The 21,103-nt window shown below is 42.8% G+C and overlaps 1 protein-coding gene across 1 annotated transcript; it reads left to right on the forward strand.

Moving 5' to 3' along the window:
• Positions 1–11,782: 11,782 nt before the first annotated feature.
• On the forward strand, positions 11,783–20,683 carry LOC124046735 (zinc finger protein 271-like). The gene is made up of 3 exons (XM_046367451.1): positions 11,783–11,859; positions 16,385–17,137; positions 17,679–20,683. Exons 2-3 carry the CDS (start codon positions 16,564–16,566, stop codon positions 20,357–20,359), a joined length of 3,255 nt encoding a protein of 1,084 aa, XP_046223407.1. The 5' UTR covers positions 11,783–11,859; positions 16,385–16,563; the 3' UTR covers positions 20,360–20,683.
• Positions 20,684–21,103: the final 420 nt, after the last annotated feature.

The raw sequence follows: 21,103 nt of genomic DNA on the forward strand, positions 1-21,103 counted from the left end.
TTCAGATGTTTCCCTCTTTGATTTAGGATACATTTCAACAACAGAAAAATACTCTTAAAGTTGCACTGAAGCTAGTAGGAAATCAATGACCCGTTTATGTAAATAGATATTTCAGAGTCCATATGAAAGAGCTGTGAACTCATCTGCGATTGCTCCCATCTAATTCTTTTTTTCTCCCATCTACAAAAAAACCTTCAATTTTCGTGTTTATAAGCACCATAACACTTACTGCAGCCATTTGTTTGAAATCTGCTCATACATACAGTAGAAACGGGAGAGGGTGTGGCACACAAAGGAGGAACAAGAGGTTGAACTCTGACCACTGTTTAGGATGTGTTCATACCTTATAAACCAGCTCTAGCCAGCAAATCCTCAGGTGTACAACAGGATCCAGGGATAGAACCCTCAACCTCAGGCCGTCAACAACAAAAGAACAAGGTTATTGATTCAGCTGTCATGCTGAGGAACATTGATTATGTATTGGACAATTACAGGAGTGCTGATCAAAATGACAGTTTTGCCCAGTCAGTAAACCTCCGACTTGAGAATGTTGAAAGAAGATGCTGTGTACCAGAGAACATTATGGAAGTCCTATTTTGGTACCACTGTGAAGGTGATCCTGATGAAGGAGGATGAAAGGATGATTTGATCATGGTAAGAGCAGGTTTTATCCAGAGCGGTTGGGTCTTTTCAAGTTATTACCTCTAATAAGTCTTGTGAAATTAGTGTATGGTTCGTAAACAAAATGACACTGATTTATTATTGATTCTTATGCCCTCCACTGCACATGCCAAAGCAACATTGTATGCACATTCGCTTAAAGGGACAAACAAAACATTTCTGTTTTGTAGTAAAAAAATTTTGTTTCCAGTGACCTCATTCAATTAGATAATGCCTACTCAGAATTGGTTAATCACATGATGCACACTGATGTCATCATTGGAAACGCTTATCTTTCTACTACAAAAAAAACAAAATGTGCCATTTTCACATATGTTGATGTTGTGCTGGAGATGATGAATATGAAGTTGAACATTTTTCTAATTTTAGTAATTTAGCAGATTCTCTTATCCAGAGCAATTAGGGTTAAATGCCTTGCTCGAGGGCATATCGGCCGATGGGTTCCCTAGGGGATTCGAACCAACGCCCTTTCGGTTACTTGTCCCAATGCTCTTAACCGCTAGGTTACCCAAACTATGCTGATGTGTTCTGCCTTGCAAAGTATTTCATTTTATTAGTACCAGTTTTATAGCTGAAAATAAAATGTAAATTTGTCAGGAGTGCAACTTAAAATCTATAATTTTGTTAGATTTTTCGGCGTAGAAATGCAAATAATCCAGCAGGAAATGAGACCGCAGGCTGAGGAAAACCGAAAGCTAAGGATACAGATCTCAGAATGCTGTAGGACCAAATGTCCCGTGTTGCCGACATTCCAAATGCCCCGTGTTGCCGACATTCCAAATGCCCCGTGTTGCCGACATTCCAAATGCCCCGTGTTGCCGACATTCCAAATGCCCCGTGTTGCCGACATTCCAAATGCCCCGTGTTGCCGACATTCCAAATGTCCCGTGTTGCCGACATTCCAAATGTCCCGTGTTGCCGACATTCCAAATGTCCCGTGTTGCCGACATTCCAAATGTCCCGTGTTGCTGGTGATCTCGAGTTACTGGAGGAACAGGTGAACTAGATTGCTGACATGCTAAGGACCCAGCTTGCTAGTGGGCAAGCAGGTAAGAACATAAACTTGTACAACAATGTAAGTCATCGTTTTAGTCATCGTATTGTAATGAAAACAGGCAGGGAGCAGGTCTCGAACCCTCCACCGTCGAGCACGCTTATAAACTCAGGGTCGTTACAGTATGATATATTAGGGATTTAAGTCACAAAATCAAAATGCCTGCTTCGTGCAAATTCGTGCCAATGACGTCTTCTTATGACATGTGTAAATTATTTTTACCATACGTTTTGTTTCAGGGCTGGGTTTTATTTGAATGGTACCAGCAAAGTTCCCGAGTCGTGTCTGAGCTGAGCAACACAATAGATAATCTTTGACTACAGCTAAGATGGTGGATAAATTCAAATACACTGCTCAAAAAAAGGGAACACTTAAACAAACAATGCAACTCCAAGTCAATCACACTTTTGTGAAATCCACTTGAAGCAACACTGATTGACAATAAATTGCACATGCTGTTGTGCAAATGGAATAGACAACAGGTGGAAAGTATAGGCAATTAGCAAGACACCCCCAATAAAGGAGTGGTTCTGCAGGTGGGGACCACAGACCACTTCTCAGTTCCTATGCTTCCTGGCTGATGTTTTGGTCACTTTTGAATGCTGGCAGTGCTTTCACTCTAGTGGTAGCATGAGACAGAGTCTACAACCCACACAAGTGGCTCAGGTAGTGCAGCTCATCCAGGATGGCACATCAATGCGAGCTGTGGCAAGAAGGTTTGCTGTGTCTGTCAGCGTAGTGTCCAGAGCATGGAGGCGCTACCAGGAGACAGGCCAGTACATCAAGAGACGTGGAGGAGGCCGTAGGAGGGCAACAACCCAGCAGCAGGACTGCTACCTCCGCCTTTGTGCAAGGAGGAGCACTGCCAGAGCCCTGCAAAATGACCTCCAGCAGGCCACAAATGTGCATGTGTCTGCTCAAACGGTCAGAAACAGGCTCCATGAGGGTGGTATGAGGGCCCGACGTCCACAGGTGGGGGTTGTGCTTACAGCCCAACACAGTGCAGGACGTTTGGCATTTGCCAGAGAACACCAAGATTGGCAAATTCGCCACTGTGCTCTTCACAGATGAAAGCAGATTCACACTGAGCACATGTGACAATCTGGTGACCCGTGGAGAACGTTCTGCTACCTGCAACATCCTCCAGCATGACCGATTTGGCGGTTGGTCAGTCATGGTGTGGGGTGGCATTTCTTTGGGGGGGCCGCACAGCCCTCAATGTGCTTGCCAGAGGTAGCCTGACTGCCATTAGGTACAGAGATGAGATCCTCAGACCCCTTGTGAGACCATATGCTGGTGTGGTTGGCCCTGGGTTCCTCCTCATGCAAGACAATGCTAGACCTCATGTGGCTGGAGTATGTCAGCAGTTCCTGCAAGAGGAAGGCATTGATGCTATGGACTGGCCTACCCGTTCTCCAGACCTGAATCCAATTGAGCACATCTGGGACATCATTTGTAAGTCGCACTGGATAAGAGCGTCTCTAAATGACTTAAATGTAAATGTAAATGTAAACATCATGTCTCGCTCCATCCACCAACTTGACGTTGCACCACAGACTGTCCAGGAGTTGGCAGATGCTTTAGTCCAGGTCTGGGAGGAGATCCCTCAGGAGACCATCCGCCACCTCATCAGGAGCATGCCCAGGCGTTGTAGGGAGGTCATACAGGCACGTGGAGGCCACACACACACTACTGAGCCTCATTTTGACTGGTTTTAAGGACATTACATTAAAGTTGGATCAGCCTGTAGTGTGGTTTTCCACTTTAATTTTGAGTGTGACTCCAAATCCAGACCTCCATGGGTTGATAAATTTGATTTCCATTGATAATGTGTGATTGTTGTCAGCACATTCAACTATGTAAAGAAAAAAGTATTTAATAAAAATATTTCATTCATTCAGATCTTCCTTTATTTTTTTGAGCAGTGTAATTCACTCAGGCCATTTATCATTGAAACAAAATGGTCACTTTCTGTCAACTTAACAGGGTGTGTCTCCCATAGACCTCAATGCAGTAGTACCTGGGAGTGTCTCGCTTTCTCTCCGGTCTCTGGCTACAGCTTTTCATTGTCGACAACACCTGGCTGTCTGAGCAATGGAGCAAATTAAAGTATTTTTTATTTTTTTACCAGCAACTGATCACAGTCTTTGGATACTTTGTCAAGTTGCACTTATTTTTAGGCTAGTATGTATACAAAAAAATACAACTGTATAAATAGCAAAATTGTATATGATGTGATTGCATTTTGGAACCCCGCTCCCCTGTCGCCCCAAGCTGAATGGTTTTCATCACCTTCACTGCTTTGATTGGTGCAGCTAGAAATCAGAAGAATGACTGAACCACCAACCGACTACTGCACCACAGATGGTGAATGAGACAGATATTTCACCGGATGTATAAATGTGAAGAGTCCAGTTGGCGTTTCCACTCACTACCAAATATGGTAGTGCGAGGAAGCTCAGTGGTCAGCAGTGGGAGAAGATGGAATGAGATGGATTTTGTCTGACATTCTGATAATTGACTAATCGATTAAATATTTGATTTCAATATAGTTTTCTGTTCCCAAAACTAGAATCTGTTATGAACAGAGAACTCCGTTTTGTAGACTTTACCCTTTGCCAAAGTTTCAAAAATGTTTTGTTGTTTAGAGGTACAAAGGCTAATTGAGTAATTTCACACTTGCACTTCACAAAGTAGGCGTTACCCAACGGAAATATGTAAATACATGCTAGAACACGCCAATAGGATCTCGTGCTTGGCTCTGCCCACTATGGCACAGTTGTTCCTGTTTGAAACGACAGGCTGTGGTCGATCTTGGTTTAGTTATAAAAATGCAAAAAAAGGCTTCGACTGCACCCTACCAAATCAAATCTTATTCAAATCAAACTGTCACATGCGCTGAATACAACAGGTAGACCTTACCATGAAATGCTAACTTACAAGCCCTTAACCAACAATGCAGTTCAAGACAGAGCTAAGAAAATATTTACCAAAACTAAAATAATAGAAACAGAAAATAACAAGGATATATAAAGGGGGTACCGATAGAGTCAATGTTCGGGGGTACAGGTTAGTCGAGAATTTGTACTTGTAGGTAGGGGTAAAGTGACTATGCATAGATAATAAACAGTAGCAGCAGTGTAAAAATAAATGGGGGGTGGGGTCAATGTAAATAGTCCGGGTGGCCATTTGATTAATTGTTCAGCAGACTTATGGCTTGGGTGTAGAAGCTGTTAAGGAGCCTTTTGGACCTAGACTTGGCGCTTGCTGTGAGGTAGCAGAGAGAACATTCTATGACTTGGGTGACTGGAGTCTTTGACAATTTTTGGGGCTTTCCTCTGACACTGCCTAGTATATAGGTCCTGACACTGCCTAGTATATAGGTCCTGGATGGCAGGAAGCTTGGCCCCAGTGATGTACTGGGCTTTACGCATTACCCTCTGTAGCGCCTTACGGTCAGATTCCGAGCAGTTGCCATACCAGGTGGTGATGAAACCGGTCCGGATGCTCTAGATGGTGCAGCAGTAGAACTTTTTCAGGATCTGAGAACTAATGCCAAATCTTTTCAGTCTCCTGAGGGGGAAAAGTTGTTGTCGTGCCCTCTTCGATTATCTTTGTGTGTTTGGCCCATGATAATTTGTTTGTGATATGGACACCAAGGAACTTAAAAACTCTCGACCCGCTCCACTACAGCCCCATCAATGTTAATGGGTGCCTGTTCGGCCTGCCTTTTCCTGTAGTCAAAAATCAGCTCCTTTGTCTTGCTCACATTGAGAGAGAGGTAGTTGTCCTGGCACCCCACTGCCAGGTCACTGACCTCCTCCCTATAGGCTGTCTCATCGTTGTCGATAAACAGGTCTACCACTGCTGTGTCATCAGCAAACTTGATGGTTTTGGAGTCAGTGTTTGGCCACGCAGTCGTGGGTGAACAGAGAGTATAGGAGGGACTAAGCACGCACCCTGGGGAGCCCCAGTGTTTAGGATCAGCGTGGGACGGATGTGTTGTTGCCTACCCTTACCACCTGGGGGCAGCCCGTCGGGAAGTCCAGGATTCAGTTGTAGAGGGAGGTGTTTAGTCCCAGGGTCAATTGCTTAGTGATGAGCTTTGTGGGCACTAAGGTGTTGAACGCTGAGCTGTAGGCAATGAACAGCATTCTCACATAGGTGTTCCTTTTGTCCAGGTGGGAAAGGGCAGTGTGGAGTGCGATTGAGATTCAATCATCTGTTGGGTCGGTATGCAAATTGGAGTAGGTCTAGGGTATCCGGGATGATGCTGTTGATGTGAGCCATGACCAGCCTTTCAAAGCCCTTCATAGCTACCGACGTGAGTGCTGCGAGAGGTAATCATTTTGGCAGGTTACCTTTGCTTCCTTACGCACAGGGACTATGGTGGTCTGTTTGAAACATCTTCTCTCTACTACCACATGGCAAGCGATACCCAACCCCTCTTTTTACACTGCTGTTACTCTGTTTAAAACATATATGCACAGTCACTAACTATACATTCATGGTTTTTTTCTCACCTTTATTTAACCAGGTAAGCTAGTTGAGAACAAGTTCTCATTTGCAACTGCGACCTGGCCAAGATAAAGCATAGCAGTGTGAACAGACACGCATGAGGTAGGCGAATAATTACAATTTTGCAGATTAACACTGGAGTGATAAATGATCAGATGGTCATGTACAGGTAGAGATATTGGTGTGCAAAAGAGCAGAAAAGTAAATAAATAAAAACAGTATGGGGATGAGGTAGGTAAAAATGGGTGGGCTATTTACCGATAGACTATGTACAGCTGCAGCGATCGGTTAGCTGCTCAGATAGCAGATGTTTGAAGTTGGTGAGGGAGATAAGTCTCCAACTTCAGCGATTTTTGTACATCGTACCTCAATTGGGCCAACCAACCACTGCTCCCACACATTGGCTTACCTGGGCTATCTGCATTGTTTTCTTGTATACAGCTGGATGAATGCGGTCAACAAGCTGATGAGAACTCTTGGTAGATAGTGTGGTCTACAGCTTATCATGAGGTACTCTACCTCAGGCGAGCAATAACGCAAGACTTCTTTAATATTAGACTTTGCGCACCAGCTGTTATTAACAAAGACACACACCCCCGACCCTCGTCTTACCAGACGTAGCTTCTCGGTCCTGCCGATGCATGGAAAATCCCGCCAGCTCTATATTATCCATGTCGTCATTCATCAGTACACTTTTACATACAGTGGGGCAAAAAAGTATTTAGAGCCACCAATTGTGCAAGTTCTCCCACTTAAAAAGATGAGGTCTGTAATTTATCATAGGTACACTTCAACTATGACAGACAAAATGAGAAGAAAAAAAATCCAGAAAATCAAATTGTAGGATTTTTAATGAATTTATTTGCAAATTATGGTGGAAAATAAGTATTTGGTCAATAACAAAAGTTTATCTCAATACTTTGTTATATACCCTTTGTTGGCAATGACAGAGGTCAAACATTTTCTGTAAGTCTTCACAAGGTTTTCACACACTGTTGCTGGTATTTTGGCCCATTCCTCCATGCAGATCTCCTCTAGAGCAGTGATGGTTTTGGGCTGTTGCTGGGCAACACGGACTTTCAACTCCCTCCAAAGATTTTCTATGGGGTTGAGATCTGGAGACTGGCTAGGCCACTCCAGGACCTTGAAATGCTTCTTACGAAGCCACTCCTTCGTTGCCTGGGCGGTGTGTTTGGGATCATTGTCATGCTGAAAGACCCAGCCACGTTTCATCTTCAATGCCCTTGCTGGTGGAAGGAGGTTTTCACTCAAAATCTCACGATACATGGCCCCATTCATTCTTTCCTTTACACAGATCAGTAGTCCTGGTCCCTTTGCAGAAAAACAGCCCCAAAGCATGATGTTTCCACCCCCATGCTTCACAGTAGGTATTGTGTTCTTTGGATGCAACTCAGCATTCTTTGTCCTCCAAACACAACGAGTTGAGTTTTTACCAAAAAGTAATATTTTGGTTTCATCTGACCATATGACATTCTCCCAATCTTCTTCTGGATCATCCAAATGCTCTCTAGCAAACTTAAGACGGGCCTGGACATGTACTGGCTTAAGCAGGGGGACACTCCTGAACATACTCATCATTCTTACTCTATAATTCTATGCTGCTACTGCACTTTATTATCCCACTCACTATGCACGCATGTAAACATTGTATATACTATGGACATATGTTTAAACTGTATTATTTATAGCTAATTTCATCTTATTTTCTTTTATCTGAATTTATCGAGTAACTTAAAATGTCACCTGCGAACACATACTTTTGCACTGATTGTGGGTAGAGCTTATTTTCTCTGGGCAAATTAAAACGTCACTAGTGGTGCTTTTTAATCTCCATTGATGGTTTAAGGTGATAAACCCCAAATAGAAAAACATCAAAGAAGAAAAGAAACGAGGGGTATGTGAGTTATTTTTGTAAAGTGTGTTAAATAATACATAAGCATTAATAGATATTTGCTATATGGAACTCTGAAGTTTGGTCAAACCTGTAACAGTTTTATAAACACGGAGTGGCTCAGTTGGTAAACCACGGTGCTTGCAACGCCAGAGTTGTGGGTTTGATAACCACCTATGCACTCGCTGCTGCAAGTCGCTCTTGATTAGAGCTAAATTAATAAAAATGGGAATGTATATTGTATAATAGCTAAAAATAACCTGAATCAATACTAATAACACATTATAAAGTATGGCAATGACTAAGTGAATACATTTATGAAAGTAAAATCCAATAAGTAAGTTTCCCCAGATAGAGCTGCACCTTTTGTATGTTTGTCCTCTCATATAAAATGAAGTATTTGTATCTAAAGGCTTTTATCAGGTTAAAGAATTTGATGTCTATATTTTTTTGTTATGTAACTATTGGACAACACTAGTAAAAGCTTTACCATTTATCTCATTTTAAAATCGGTGGGCGTGATTTAGAGGAATACTTCATGACGTGAATACTGACTCCTGGCTTTTATTGTGGGCTGTTCCTCATTTCTGTGACCCGGAAGTACTATTATATTGTTGCTGATAAAACGCTAATATCCTCCACCATCTTTGGGTCCAACCATGGACATATTTGTACTACTGATAAAGCTTCATAAATGCTCAAAATGTTTAAATGGTGAGTTATTTACCTAGCGTTTTACAGTCTTGTGCAAAACTTTGCTTGAAATGTATTGATTCGATATTAATTTGATGCACCCTAGCTATTTAGATAGCCAGAGAACCTAGGTAACGTTAGTATTTATTGTGATCAAAACGACATGGGACTTGCTTAATTATATATTTGTATAAATGTAAAGACATTTTTTTGTTTTGTTAACAAGATGTAGCTTCAAATCGTAACATAGGCCTATTGTTAACGTTGTCATGGGAGACGCATTTCAATTTCCTGCATTGTTTTACCGCATGCATTTGATGGTATTGCATATTAGAATATACCTTTAACTCAAAAGTTACGGTGTCCTCCATTGGAGTGGTAGAGACTGACCTCGTGCTTATATGCTGCTGGTGTGTTTGAGTGTACCGACTACCTTCTAAGTTCATAGCGTAGGCTTACATTGAAGACTGCGAGGACCTCAACCTGCTCATCTCCTTCAATGCTGGAAGCACCACTTGGATCGATCTTCATGTGAGCCCTGCCACATATTTGCAACATGAGTAGTAAACATAAAATCGAGATGGGGAAATGTTGTTGGATGACATCGAACTGATTTAATGGACTTTAATTGAGGACAATGTACTTTACCTGTTTGAACGTTGTGGAATAAATGGATCTGAAGTGAAAGTAAAGAGTCAACGCTCATTGGGTAAAATAAGAAGAATATTGTGAAAATGTTGATTTACTGGAACCAACTAACCAGGGAATGTCTCGGGTTACACCAACTGAAGGAAGACATCTCAGAAATACAGAATGAGGAGGGAGGGGCTTGGTTTCTCAGCAACAGGCTGGAGGTAAAGTCAACTCCACCGTGACTCATACCACAGCAGAGTGAGAGGGGTGAGTAATCTGTCATGAAGACTGAAACTGACAGGAGATTAGAAAGATAAGCACAACTTCAGAAGCCTAGAACATCCACTTGTAAATGGACTGAGAAGGAGATGTTGGGAATTAGAAATGATTTAACCTTGTAAACTCTAGAGTGGGAAACCCATTAGTAGAGCATATTGATTTCCGTGTGTGTGTGTGTGTATTTTAGGAGATTGAGGACCTGCTTAGCCTGCTGCTGTCCTTCCACAAACTGAGACAGCCTACAGAGTCACTGGGTCCTTGTTGTAACAGTAGAGTCCTGAGTGTTCAGCAGGGTCCAGAGATGGCATATTGGCCAACTCTTTAAGAGGTTAACTGTGCTGCTGGAGCAGAAAGTCAACATCACAGTGGAAGATGTTGGTCTTTGAACAGAAAAAATGAAGTCATATTACATACATGTTCAATGGTTTTATATCCTTGTTTCAGCTACTGATGTAAATAATATTTTCTGGTCTGCGGTGTGTCATGAGGAACAACAAGATGCTTGACACATTAATGAAATTGTTATTCCAGTTACTCATTTGCATACACCCATTAAGAAACTGACTTAAAACTGTTAAATCCCCTTAGATGGATGAGGAATTGAAACGATTTTATGGTTGAGAGGAATGAGACAAAAGCTATGGCAAATAAGTCTGGTCGCACAACTGATTGGCAAACGTACACATTTTTTTGACTAAACTAAAAAAGAACAAACCACACTATGAAACAAATAAAATATATAAAGAATGATAGTAAAAAGCTTCGGGGCAACTTAAATGACATTTTTTTGGGGAAAAAGCCATCTCGAGCTGAATTAGATGACTCATTTATCACAAAACCCACTGATATTTCCAACTACTTTAATTACTTTTTCATTAGCAAGAAACTTAGGGCTGACATGCCAGTAACAAAAACTGACACTACACATCCAAGTATATCGGACCAAATTATGACAGACAAGTGTACTTTTGAATTACGTAATGTCAGTGTGGAAGAGGTGATAAAATTGTCTATCAACAATGACAAGCCATCGGGGTCTAACAATCTGGATGTAAAATTACTGAGTATGATTGACAATATTACCACATCTTCAATTTGAACCTACTAGAAAGCGTGTGCCCTCAGGCCTGGAGGGAAGCAAAAATCATTCCGCTACCCAAGAATAGTAAAGCCCCCTTTACTGGCTCAAATAGCCGATCAATTAGCTTGTTACCAACCTTTAGTAAATTTCTGGAGAAAGTGGTTTGACCAGATGCAATGCTATTTCACAGTAAACAACAGGTTTTCAACACGCTTATAGGGAAGGACACACAACAAGCACAGCACTTAAACAAATTACTGGTTGGCTGGGAGAAATTGATCAAATTGTGGGAGCTGCCTTGTTAATTTAATCAATTTTAGAATAACAAAATGTGGAAAAAGTCAAGGGGTCTGAATACTTATAAGCCAATATGTAATTTATAGGCCTGTAGTGGATTGCGTTGGGACGAAATTGAGTAGGTGGAGTAGAACGTGTGTTTGGGCATGGTGCTAATGTGTGTCTCGATTCAAATATCAACATAAAGCTTCTTATGATCAAGCTTTGTGTTCAAACTCACCTGTTTTGTATTCTAGCAACTCTAAGTAGACAGAACCCTGGCTTTATGGACACAATCTATATAGTTTTTCCTGTACAGTGCCAAATGTACAGGCAACCCATTTTAAGCTATTTGACCACAGTATAAGGCCAGCAACACGCCATGATTCAACGCCCTATGTAATTACACCATATGTAGATTCTACAGACCCTCCCTCCTGCGTTCTCCCTACACCACTTTACACTTTCAAAGAATCGTTTTCCCTGTACACAGATATATATATATATACACACACTTGTACCATATAGTGTCCAGGCATATTTGGACTTTTTAAAACCCAAAATGTAATGCAAATTCCACTTAAATATGAACAAATATTAGTTATTGTTAATGTTTTAGACAAATATAGGTTAATGAGTTTTTACATTAGGGACTTGTATTATGAAAACGTCAAATTCCGTGACCCGGAAGTATTTATTTTAGTGTTGCTGAGGAGACGCTGATGGGAAAAGGTAAGTAAAAATAGGTCCGACTTTGATTCATAGCTTAATTTGTTCACTTTAAATACATTGCCTTGCAAGGACAAGTCCATTATATGTACAGTCCTGAAACTAACCTACCAATGAAGACCGCGAGCACGTGGTCAAAATATGTTAATTGTTCGACTCTAGGAGGCTATATATCTTAACTACCTAGCTAGTATTGCTAACAGCTAGCTGGCTATACAGGCAATTGAACCCGAAAACATAGCAAATACTTAACTTCTCTGTATGGTAGTTTCACATCTTATCAAATCGTGAAGCTGTTGAGTGAAGTATTCATAGATACTTCATCGTTTCGGGCTTGTTGCATCGATGTATACACTGGCACGCGAACGTTAGTATGTGGCTCAGAACAGCAGGGACCACTGGTCCTGAATGCCACGGGGGCCTCTTGCTTTTCCATTCACTTGGTAACCTATTTGCTTTAGGTCTGGGAGACCAGGTGTGTTGCATTAGGTAAATGGCCTAGTGTTTGATGCGGCGATTGATGTGGTGTTGGTTGACACAACCCTGCAGTCGGGCCCGGTGTTGTGCCGAAAATCTCCCCTTACTTAAATCCGCTACTTATTTTGTATTGGTCTATAAATAAATATTTTTGCCAAAATTCTTAATCTCGCCCATGTCTTATTCGACCAGTATTTTGTAATTGTAAAGATAATAATTCAGCCATTCTGAAATGTTTATTGCTTGCCAACATTTTACTTCCTCTGTTTAATATAACACACATTTGATTAATTTCGGTTGCCTATCCTGACGTGCATTTTGTTCTATAGAAAGTATTTGACTCTGATGTGTGCCACAGAAAGTATTTGACTCTAGCCACAAAATGAAGGGAATTAGAAGGTGGGGGAGATTTTCTGCACAACACCGGTCCTCGCCATTCTGCCGCCTCTAGGCAAGCACCAAAAATTACCGCCGCTCCTCCTATCCCCGCAAAATATAATAGTGTCGGCCGCAATACAGTTTTATAAATACCTATCCATGCCACATAGGCAGCTGTATTGGCATTATTAGCCCAGTCCTGAATCCTGACCAAAGTTTAAGACTAATAGTTTTGTCTCTCTGATCAGCATATCAGCTACCCAAGTATATCGGGAGTTATTTTGAGCTCATCATTGTGTTTACACAGCAGGGAAAGTAAAGTTTTTTTTTGTTGTTGCTATGACTAGCTCGTAAAAAAAGCACGAATAGACCTACAATTAAAATCAGATTTATTATAATTTAGCCCAATTTAGCCGGTCAATAGCCTACTTTCATTCCATATCGTCAGTTTCATTTTGACCTGACCTTTGTTTTTAGTATATGGTGAGTGCTAAGTCATATTGAAATTGAAGCATATTTGATACGGCACGGTTTAGGCTATTTGATCAGCGACACGTGCATGATGTAGAAAAACAGTGTTTCACTTAACATTGTCATAAATATGGTCTGTAGGCTATAGAAAGGCCACATATTCTGCTACTCTTTCTACTATAGGCAACATGATTTCTATTAGATGACTTGAGTGGTGGTGGAGCGCGGTGTCTCTCCAACAGCACCCTGGAGAGGCGCGCTGGGCTTTGGACAAGAGAACTATTTTGCACTCCTGACTTTGGCAGAGCTGTCAGACTTTATTGCATTACTCAATGACATTGACCCCAATCTCATATTCACTATTGAATGTGACAATGAACGTGTTCATTCTCATGTGGATTGAGAAATCAAAAGGAACCCTATTTACAACTCTGTATAGAAAAGAAACGGACAGAAGTACTATATTTACAAGGGGACAGCTTCCACCCTGAGCCAATAAAAAGAGGACTTGCAAGAAGCCCGTTTTTCAGACTGCGGCGCATATACACCACTCCACAGAGGACAATCTGGAAAAAGCAGCGGAGATGAACAATCGGTTTCTAAGAAGAGGTTACTCTCCACAATGTGTGGATGAAACTCTTCATTTGGCATTGGGAAAAACACCAGATGAACTGCTTCAAAAAATACCCGCTAGAGCTAAAGAACACTGTAATGTTCACCACCACATATACTTTGAACTCGCAAAAAGTGGGAGATGCTGTCAAGAAATACTGGCATATTTTCTCATCGGACACAGCTGTAGTGTCTTAACACTTCGTACTTATTTATGTAATAAGAAAGACTCTGAATACAAGCAATTGAACTGGAGCTTCACATTTACTCAAACTAGTTAGTACCAGAATAACATAGAACAATACTGCGCATGACCAAGGGTGCTCCATCCTTAAAGGGGACATCAGTAATTAACAGAACATAACAACAGCTTTGCCAGCTGAATGTAAGAATCCACCACTTACTGTATATAGGAGAGGTCGCAATGTACGCGATATATCGGTCCAAGTCAACTGCCAACCACAAAATAAAATCAGCCAAGCTCTCTTACGCCCTCTTCCGAATGGTAGCTATAAATGCAGAGGTTGCGCACAATACAACAATATGATGAAGTGTGAATATTTCTTCTACCCACATACAGGAAAACAGTTCCAAACGAGTGACATTATTATGTGCCCCCCCCCCCCATGTTATCTACATGATTAAATGTCTATGTGGGCTGTGCTATATAGGTAACACCTCTTGTTCTCTCAGACAGAGAATCTTTGAACTTAAAAGTTAAATCAGGACATATGACAGGGATTATCCAGTCGCAGTTCATTTTAATGACCTAACACATGCCATTTCTACCTTTTTTGATTTTGTGGCATAGAGAACGTTAAGATATCAGACAGGGGAGGAGATGTTAATAAAACTGAGTTAAAGGGAATGTTTTGTTTTTCACCCTCCAGACATTATTAGGTCTACATGATGAAATGCCTATGTATGCGATGTTGAGTTATTAACATTATTATGCACATGAATGATGCCTCTATTTCAGATTACTCTGATGTTTTTCTTCCACAGTTCCCAATGATTTATGAAAACTTGATTGGTAGGTCGATGTCCTCATTGTGGTTTTACAGACGTGTTTAATACGTTTTATGTAAACACTTTATTTGAGTATTTATGAAATGCATATTGTTATATTTAGTAGCACCTATTTGTTCTCCCTCGATTCCAACCCCATTCGATGCGTGGAACGGATGTGGGTGGGGCTAGGTCTACATAAGGGTGCTAATAAAAAAACTCACAAAAGCTCTGACGAAGGCCGCGAGGCCGATACGTAAAGCTCTGACGAAAGCCGCGAGGCCCATACGTAAAGCTCTGACGAAGGCCGCGAGGCCCATACGTAAAGCTCTGACGAAGGCCGCGAGGCCCATACGTAAAGCTCTGACGAAGGCCGCGAGGCCCATACGTAAAGCTGACGAAGGCCGCGAGGCCCATACGTAAAGCTCTGACGAAGGCCGCGAGGCCCATACGTAAAGCTCTGACGAAGGCCGCGAGGCCCATACGTAAAGCTCTGACGAAGGCCGCGAGGCCCATACGTAAAGCTCTGACGAAGGCCGCGAGGCCCATACGTAAAGCTCGCGAGGCCCATACGTAAAGCTCTGACGAAGGCCGCGAGGCCCATACGTAAAGCTCTGACGAAGGCCGCGAGGCCCATACGTAAAGCTCTGACGAAGGCCGCGAGGCCCATACGTAAAGCTCTGACGAAGGCCGCGAGGCCCATACGTAAAGCTCTGACGAAGGCCGCGAGGCCCATACGTAAAGCTCTGACGAAGGCCGCGAGGCCCATACGTAAAGCTCTGACGAAGGCCGCGAGGCCCATACGTAAAGCTCTGACGAAGGCCGCGAGGCCCATAGCGTGAAAGCTCTGACGAAGGCCGCGAGGCCCATGCGTAAAGCTCTGACGAAGGCCGCGAGGCCCATACGTAAAGCTCTGACGAAGGCCGCGAGGCCCATACGTAAAGCTCTGACCGCGAGGCCCATACGCGAGGCCCATACGTAAAGCTCTGACGAAGGCCGCGAGGCCCATACGTAAAGCGCTGACGAAGGCCGCGAGGCCCATACGTAAAGCTCTGACGAAGGCCGCGAGGCCCATGCGTAAAGCTCTGACGAAGGCCGCGAGGCCCATGCGTAAAGCGCTGACGAAGGCCGCGAGGCCCATACGTAAAGCTCTGACGAAGGCCGCGAGGCCCATACGTAAAGCTTATTAAAGATCAGGGATACAATCAAGAGCAGTGTGCTGGGTTCTTCTTTTTTTCCTCATTTTATTAAACTGTTACCATGCACCTGCGAAAAAGGTAGCTCAGATGCGCGAGAGCCTTTTACATTTTTAAATAGTGCATATGCCACTGGGTGAAAAGTTTTCATTGTTTTGGGGCAGAATTGTGTTAGGTGTAATGCGTTGTTGGAGGTGCGTCTTGGTCAGTTTAGCTCTGACCATTCCGTGATAGGTGGCAGCCTTATCCTTCCTACCCTTTGGCACTCCAGGAACAAATCAATAATTATTGTTTAAAAAAAAAAAAGTTATTATGTCACTATGGGTAACAAGTCAACAAGGCATTCTGGGATTTTCATTCCCCTTCTCTGTGTGATTTTATTTCAGGAGAGCGAGGCCATGTCCTAGATACCTCCTGTCTACCCTGGAGGCAGCACAGCACAGCTTTATTTTCATGTGAGCCATCAACACATATCACGCAAGAGAAGTGTGCAAAGTGTCCGAGACCTTGGAGGAGCAAGCTGGCTGACCAGTCGAAGGTTACCACATGACTTGAGTAGGACAATATGAGTCGAGAGAGGGAAACGTTGTTGGATGAAATCGAATTGAGTTTATATACTTTAACTGAGGACAATTTACGTTACCTGTGTAAACGTATTGGACTAGGAGGCAAAGATGGGTCAGAAGTCAAAGGAAAGACTCAACGCTCATTGCGTCGTCTAGTAGGGGAGTATTGTGAAAATGTAAATCTAATGGAATCAGATGAGCAGGGAATGTCTCGGTTACTCCAACTGAAAGAAGACATCAAAGGAATACAGGCAGATGCCAGGGGTGTGCCCACGAGTCCCAGCCAATCAGCGACAGCAGAGGTGGACACCTCACAAGCAAGCTGTGACGGAGTACCGAATGAGGAGGGAGGATCTCGGCTGCCTAATAACAGGAAGTTGGCGGATCCAGCTCCAGAGTGGCTCATTATACCAGAGCAGAGGGAGTCACTCGATCCTGACTGTGACAGTGGCACACAGTCTTTGCAGCAGGAGGCAACAGTGCTGCTGGAGGACTGTAGGTTATTGCTGGGGCGGAGATTCAACATGAAAGTGGAAGAACAGGAGGAGATGATTTCGGTCTTTGCTGATGAAGGTATGAATTAGAGAACAGATTGCTGTTAAGACACCACATTGCAGGGCGATGATGTCACATTGCATCATAATGCAATTTGTGCTCATGTTCAAAGTTGATCTAGTGGAAAGCAGTGGAGGGGTTCTCACTGCTCAACCGACGTGAGTTGAGGTGCAACCAAGACATTTGATCATCATTTGAGAAGGAAAAATGCGCAACTTTCGCTCACCATTTAAAAAAAAGCACCTTATTATATTTAAACAACTATTAAGCTTGACGTTTTCAGCCTTCGTCAATGGCCTTGATGTTCTGATGAAGGCCGAAACAGCAAGCTTTTAAAAGGAAAGATTCACCCCTTTTTTGACTGTTCTATTTTCTCCCAGGGTTATTTCATGTTTTCATGTACATCTGAGCTATTCAACTTTCAAGCCAAAATGGGTGAATCTTTCCTTTAAAAAGTTAAAATATGTTTTTAATGGTGAGCGGGTGTTGCACCTTTTCAAAGTTGATATTGTGTAACTTGTTGCAACTCTGATATGTTTTTCTGATGTCATTCATACAGGAGAGGGTCCCGAGTCCTCCGACTCATCAGTGGAGACATTATCTACACCAGGGGAGAAACACCAGGAACTTGACAAAGCAAAGAGATCTCACCACAGCCCTCAACGTAAGGAGAGATCCACAAAACGATCACAGCCTAAACGGCACCTGCACACACACTCTGGAGAGACGTCATCCCACTGTTCAGGTAGCAAAGAAAGTTTATCTTCTGTGAGTTCTTACCAATGCCCTGAATGTAAGAAGAGATTCTCTAGTAATGCAGTTCTTCAAAAACACTTGCGATTACATGTTGGAAAGAGGCTTTTCCAGTGCTCACAGTGTGACAAGAGTTTCGTAAAGAGTAAAAATCTTTATCAACACCTGCCAGTGCACTCTGGAGAGAAGCCTCACCCTTGCTCTGACTGCGGCCGAACGTTCTCTACAGCACGGTATTTAACAAAACACAAGCGTATACATTCAGGGATTAAGCCTTTCTGTTGCCCCCATTGTGACAAGAGATACACCAGATCAGATCAGTTGAAAGTTCATATCATGACGCATACTGGGGAGCGGCCTTACCAATGTGGTCAATGCGAGAAGAGTTTTAAAATGAAGGCAAATCTTAAAGAGCACCTGTTATTACATGAAGTAAAGATGTCTCACCGCTGCCCTGACTGTGATCGAAGGTTCTCCACTGAGGAAACTTTGAAGGAACACATGCAGTTACACAAAGGAGAGAAACCTTTCCACTGTCTGCAATGTGAGAAGAGGTACAGCACTTCAGATGAGTTGAAAGAACATATGATGTCTCATACCGAAGAGAAGATTAACTTCCGACTTGTTTCTGAGAATAGATCGCCAAGTTCCAGAAATGTAGAAGAACAATGTCAGGAGACAGCCCATACTGTTGACAAACCTGACCTCGCCTCTGACTGCGGAACAGATTTTGCTCAACAAGACAAGCTGGTAAAACACCAGCAAACACACACTGGGGAAAGCCCAACACACATTGCCGAAAAGCCAACGCACACTGGGAAAAAGACTCACTACTGCCCTGAATGTGGGAAAAAATACCATAGCACTTCACACTTTAAAGAACACCTGCGTTCACACACTGGTGACCGACCTTACCAGTGTTCTCAGTGTGAAAAGAGTTTCACAAAACAAATACATCTTAAGCGCCATATGTACTCACACACTGGAGAGAAACTATACCGCTGTGGAGATTGCAATTTATATTTCCTTAATGAAATCGAATATAAGAGACACAAGCACATCGGAGAGAAGCCTCACCACTGCTCTGTCTGTAGGGTTCGTTTCTCTTTATTAGAAGATCTAAAAGCACACGAAAGGATTCACACAGGAGAGAATCCTCACCACTGCTCTGACTGCGGGCAAAATTTTGCTACAGCGGGATGTTTAAAGAAACACAAGCTTTTGCATTCAGGAGAGAAACCTTTCCACTGCCCACAGTGTGATAAGAAGTATACCAGAGCGGACCAGTTAAAAGATCATATGAAGATACATTCTGAAGAGAAGCCTTACGAATGCGCTGTTTGTGCAAAAAAATTCCATGATTCTAGGCAATTAAAAGTTCACCAGAGAGCAGTTCACGTAGCATCTTCTTATATTTGCTCTGACTGTGGAAAGAGCTTTGGTCTACTGGGAAACCTTAATGCCCACCAGCGAACGCATACTGGGGAAAGGCCTCACCAGTGCCCCGTCTGCGAAAAGAGGTACACAAAACGATCACATCTTAAAGAACACATGCGTATACACACTGGTGAGAAACCTTACCAGTGCTCTCAATGTGAGAAGAGTTTCACAACACAAACAGGTCTTAATCATCACCAGTACACACACACTGGAGAGAAGCCCCGCCACCACTGTCCAGACTGTAATGAAAGTTTTACGTCTTGGATTCCCTTTAAGAGACATAAACAACAACATACTGGAGAGAAGCCTCACCTCTGCTCTAACTGTGGTCTTAGTTTCCTCATAGAAGAGGACTTAAAAGCACACGAAAGGATTCACACTGGAGAGAAGCCTCACCACTGCCCCGACTGTGAAAAAAGTTTCTCTTCAGCAGGTAATTTGAAAAAACACAAGAGGTTACATACGGGAGAGAAACCTTTCCACTGCGAGCGTTGTGATGAGAAATTTACAAGATCAGATCGGTTGAAAGTTCATATGATGTCACACACGGGAGAGAAACCTTTCCAGTGTCCCGACTGTGATAAAAACTACAATAATTCGACCCAATTGAAAAATCATCAGAGAATAATACACAGGGGAGAAAAACCGTACCTTTGCTCTGACTGTGGAAAGAGCTTTGGCAAACTAGGTAACCTTACAGAACACCAGCGAACGCACACTGGGGAAAAGCCTCATGTCTGCCCTGAGTGTGGGAAACAGTTTGCCCACGCGAAACACTTAAAGAGACATCAGCGTGAACATACGGGTGAAAAACCGTATCAATGCCCTGACTGTGAGAAACGTTTCTCCCGGGTAGATTATCTAACAACACACCAGGTGACACACAGGCCTCCTCACATGCGCTCTACTGTAGATAAACCCTATGGCTGCTCTGACTGTGGGAAGCGTTTCGGGCAGATCTCTGGCCTTCGAGCACATCAGAAAATCCACACTGGAGAAACCCCTTATGACTGTGCTGGGTATGGAAAGAGTTTTGTTAACCTGTAAAAAAGATACACAACGAAAGATACACAATCAATTGGACACTAGTGAGAAGTCATACCACTGCTCTGACTGTGGGATAAACGTTGATCAGGTGGAAACCTCTTGAGACACCAGGTCACTCCCGAATTGCCTGATATGAAGGCATTGGCAAGGAGTGGTGAATGGTATTTTACATCGACATTTGAGTCATTTATCGGACTCTCTTATCCAGAGCGACCTACAGTGCATCCATCTTAAGATGGCTAGGTGAGACAGCCACATATCAGTCATAGTAGATTAAGTAAAACAAATTCTTAAAGTAGCTATCAGAAAAGTCAGTGCTAGTAAGAAAAGAGGGGGTGGGTGTCGGGGGAGGAGGGGGTGGGTGTCGGGGGGGGGGTGTGTGTCGGGGAGGGGGGGTGGGTGTCGGGGGGGGGGGGATACTCTTTCAGATGTTTTCAGAATACGATCAGTGACTCCGCATTCCTGACATCAACTGGAAGCTCCTTCCCCCATTGTGGTGCCAGGACAGACCAGAACGATCACTGTGCTGCCATATATAGACTTCTACCTTTTGTATATATGGACTTTGATGTTGGTCCCCTTTTTGTAATTAGTATGTAAATATACTGTGTAGTTAGCGTAGGAGGCTGTTTAGTTAGCATGTAAATATACCGTTTAGTTAGCGTAGGAGGATGTTTAGTTAGCATGTAAATATACTGTTTAGTTAGCGTAGGAGGATGTTTAGTTAGCATGTAAATATACTGT

The sequence above is a fragment of the Oncorhynchus gorbuscha genome, linkage group LG10 (genome assembly GCF_021184085.1).
Source record: "Oncorhynchus gorbuscha isolate QuinsamMale2020 ecotype Even-year linkage group LG10, OgorEven_v1.0, whole genome shotgun sequence".
Classification (NCBI taxonomy): domain Eukaryota; kingdom Metazoa; phylum Chordata; class Actinopteri; order Salmoniformes; family Salmonidae; genus Oncorhynchus; species Oncorhynchus gorbuscha.

Coding starts and splice junctions, on each gene's coding strand:
- LOC124046735 (XM_046367451.1), top strand. CDS start 16,564: ATGAGTCGAGAGAGGGAAACGTTGTTGGATGAAATCGAATTGAGTTTA. Junction 17,138..17,678: donor TTCGGTCTTTGCTGATGAAG/GTATGAATTAGA, acceptor TCATTCATACAG/GAGAGGGTCCCGAGTCCTCC.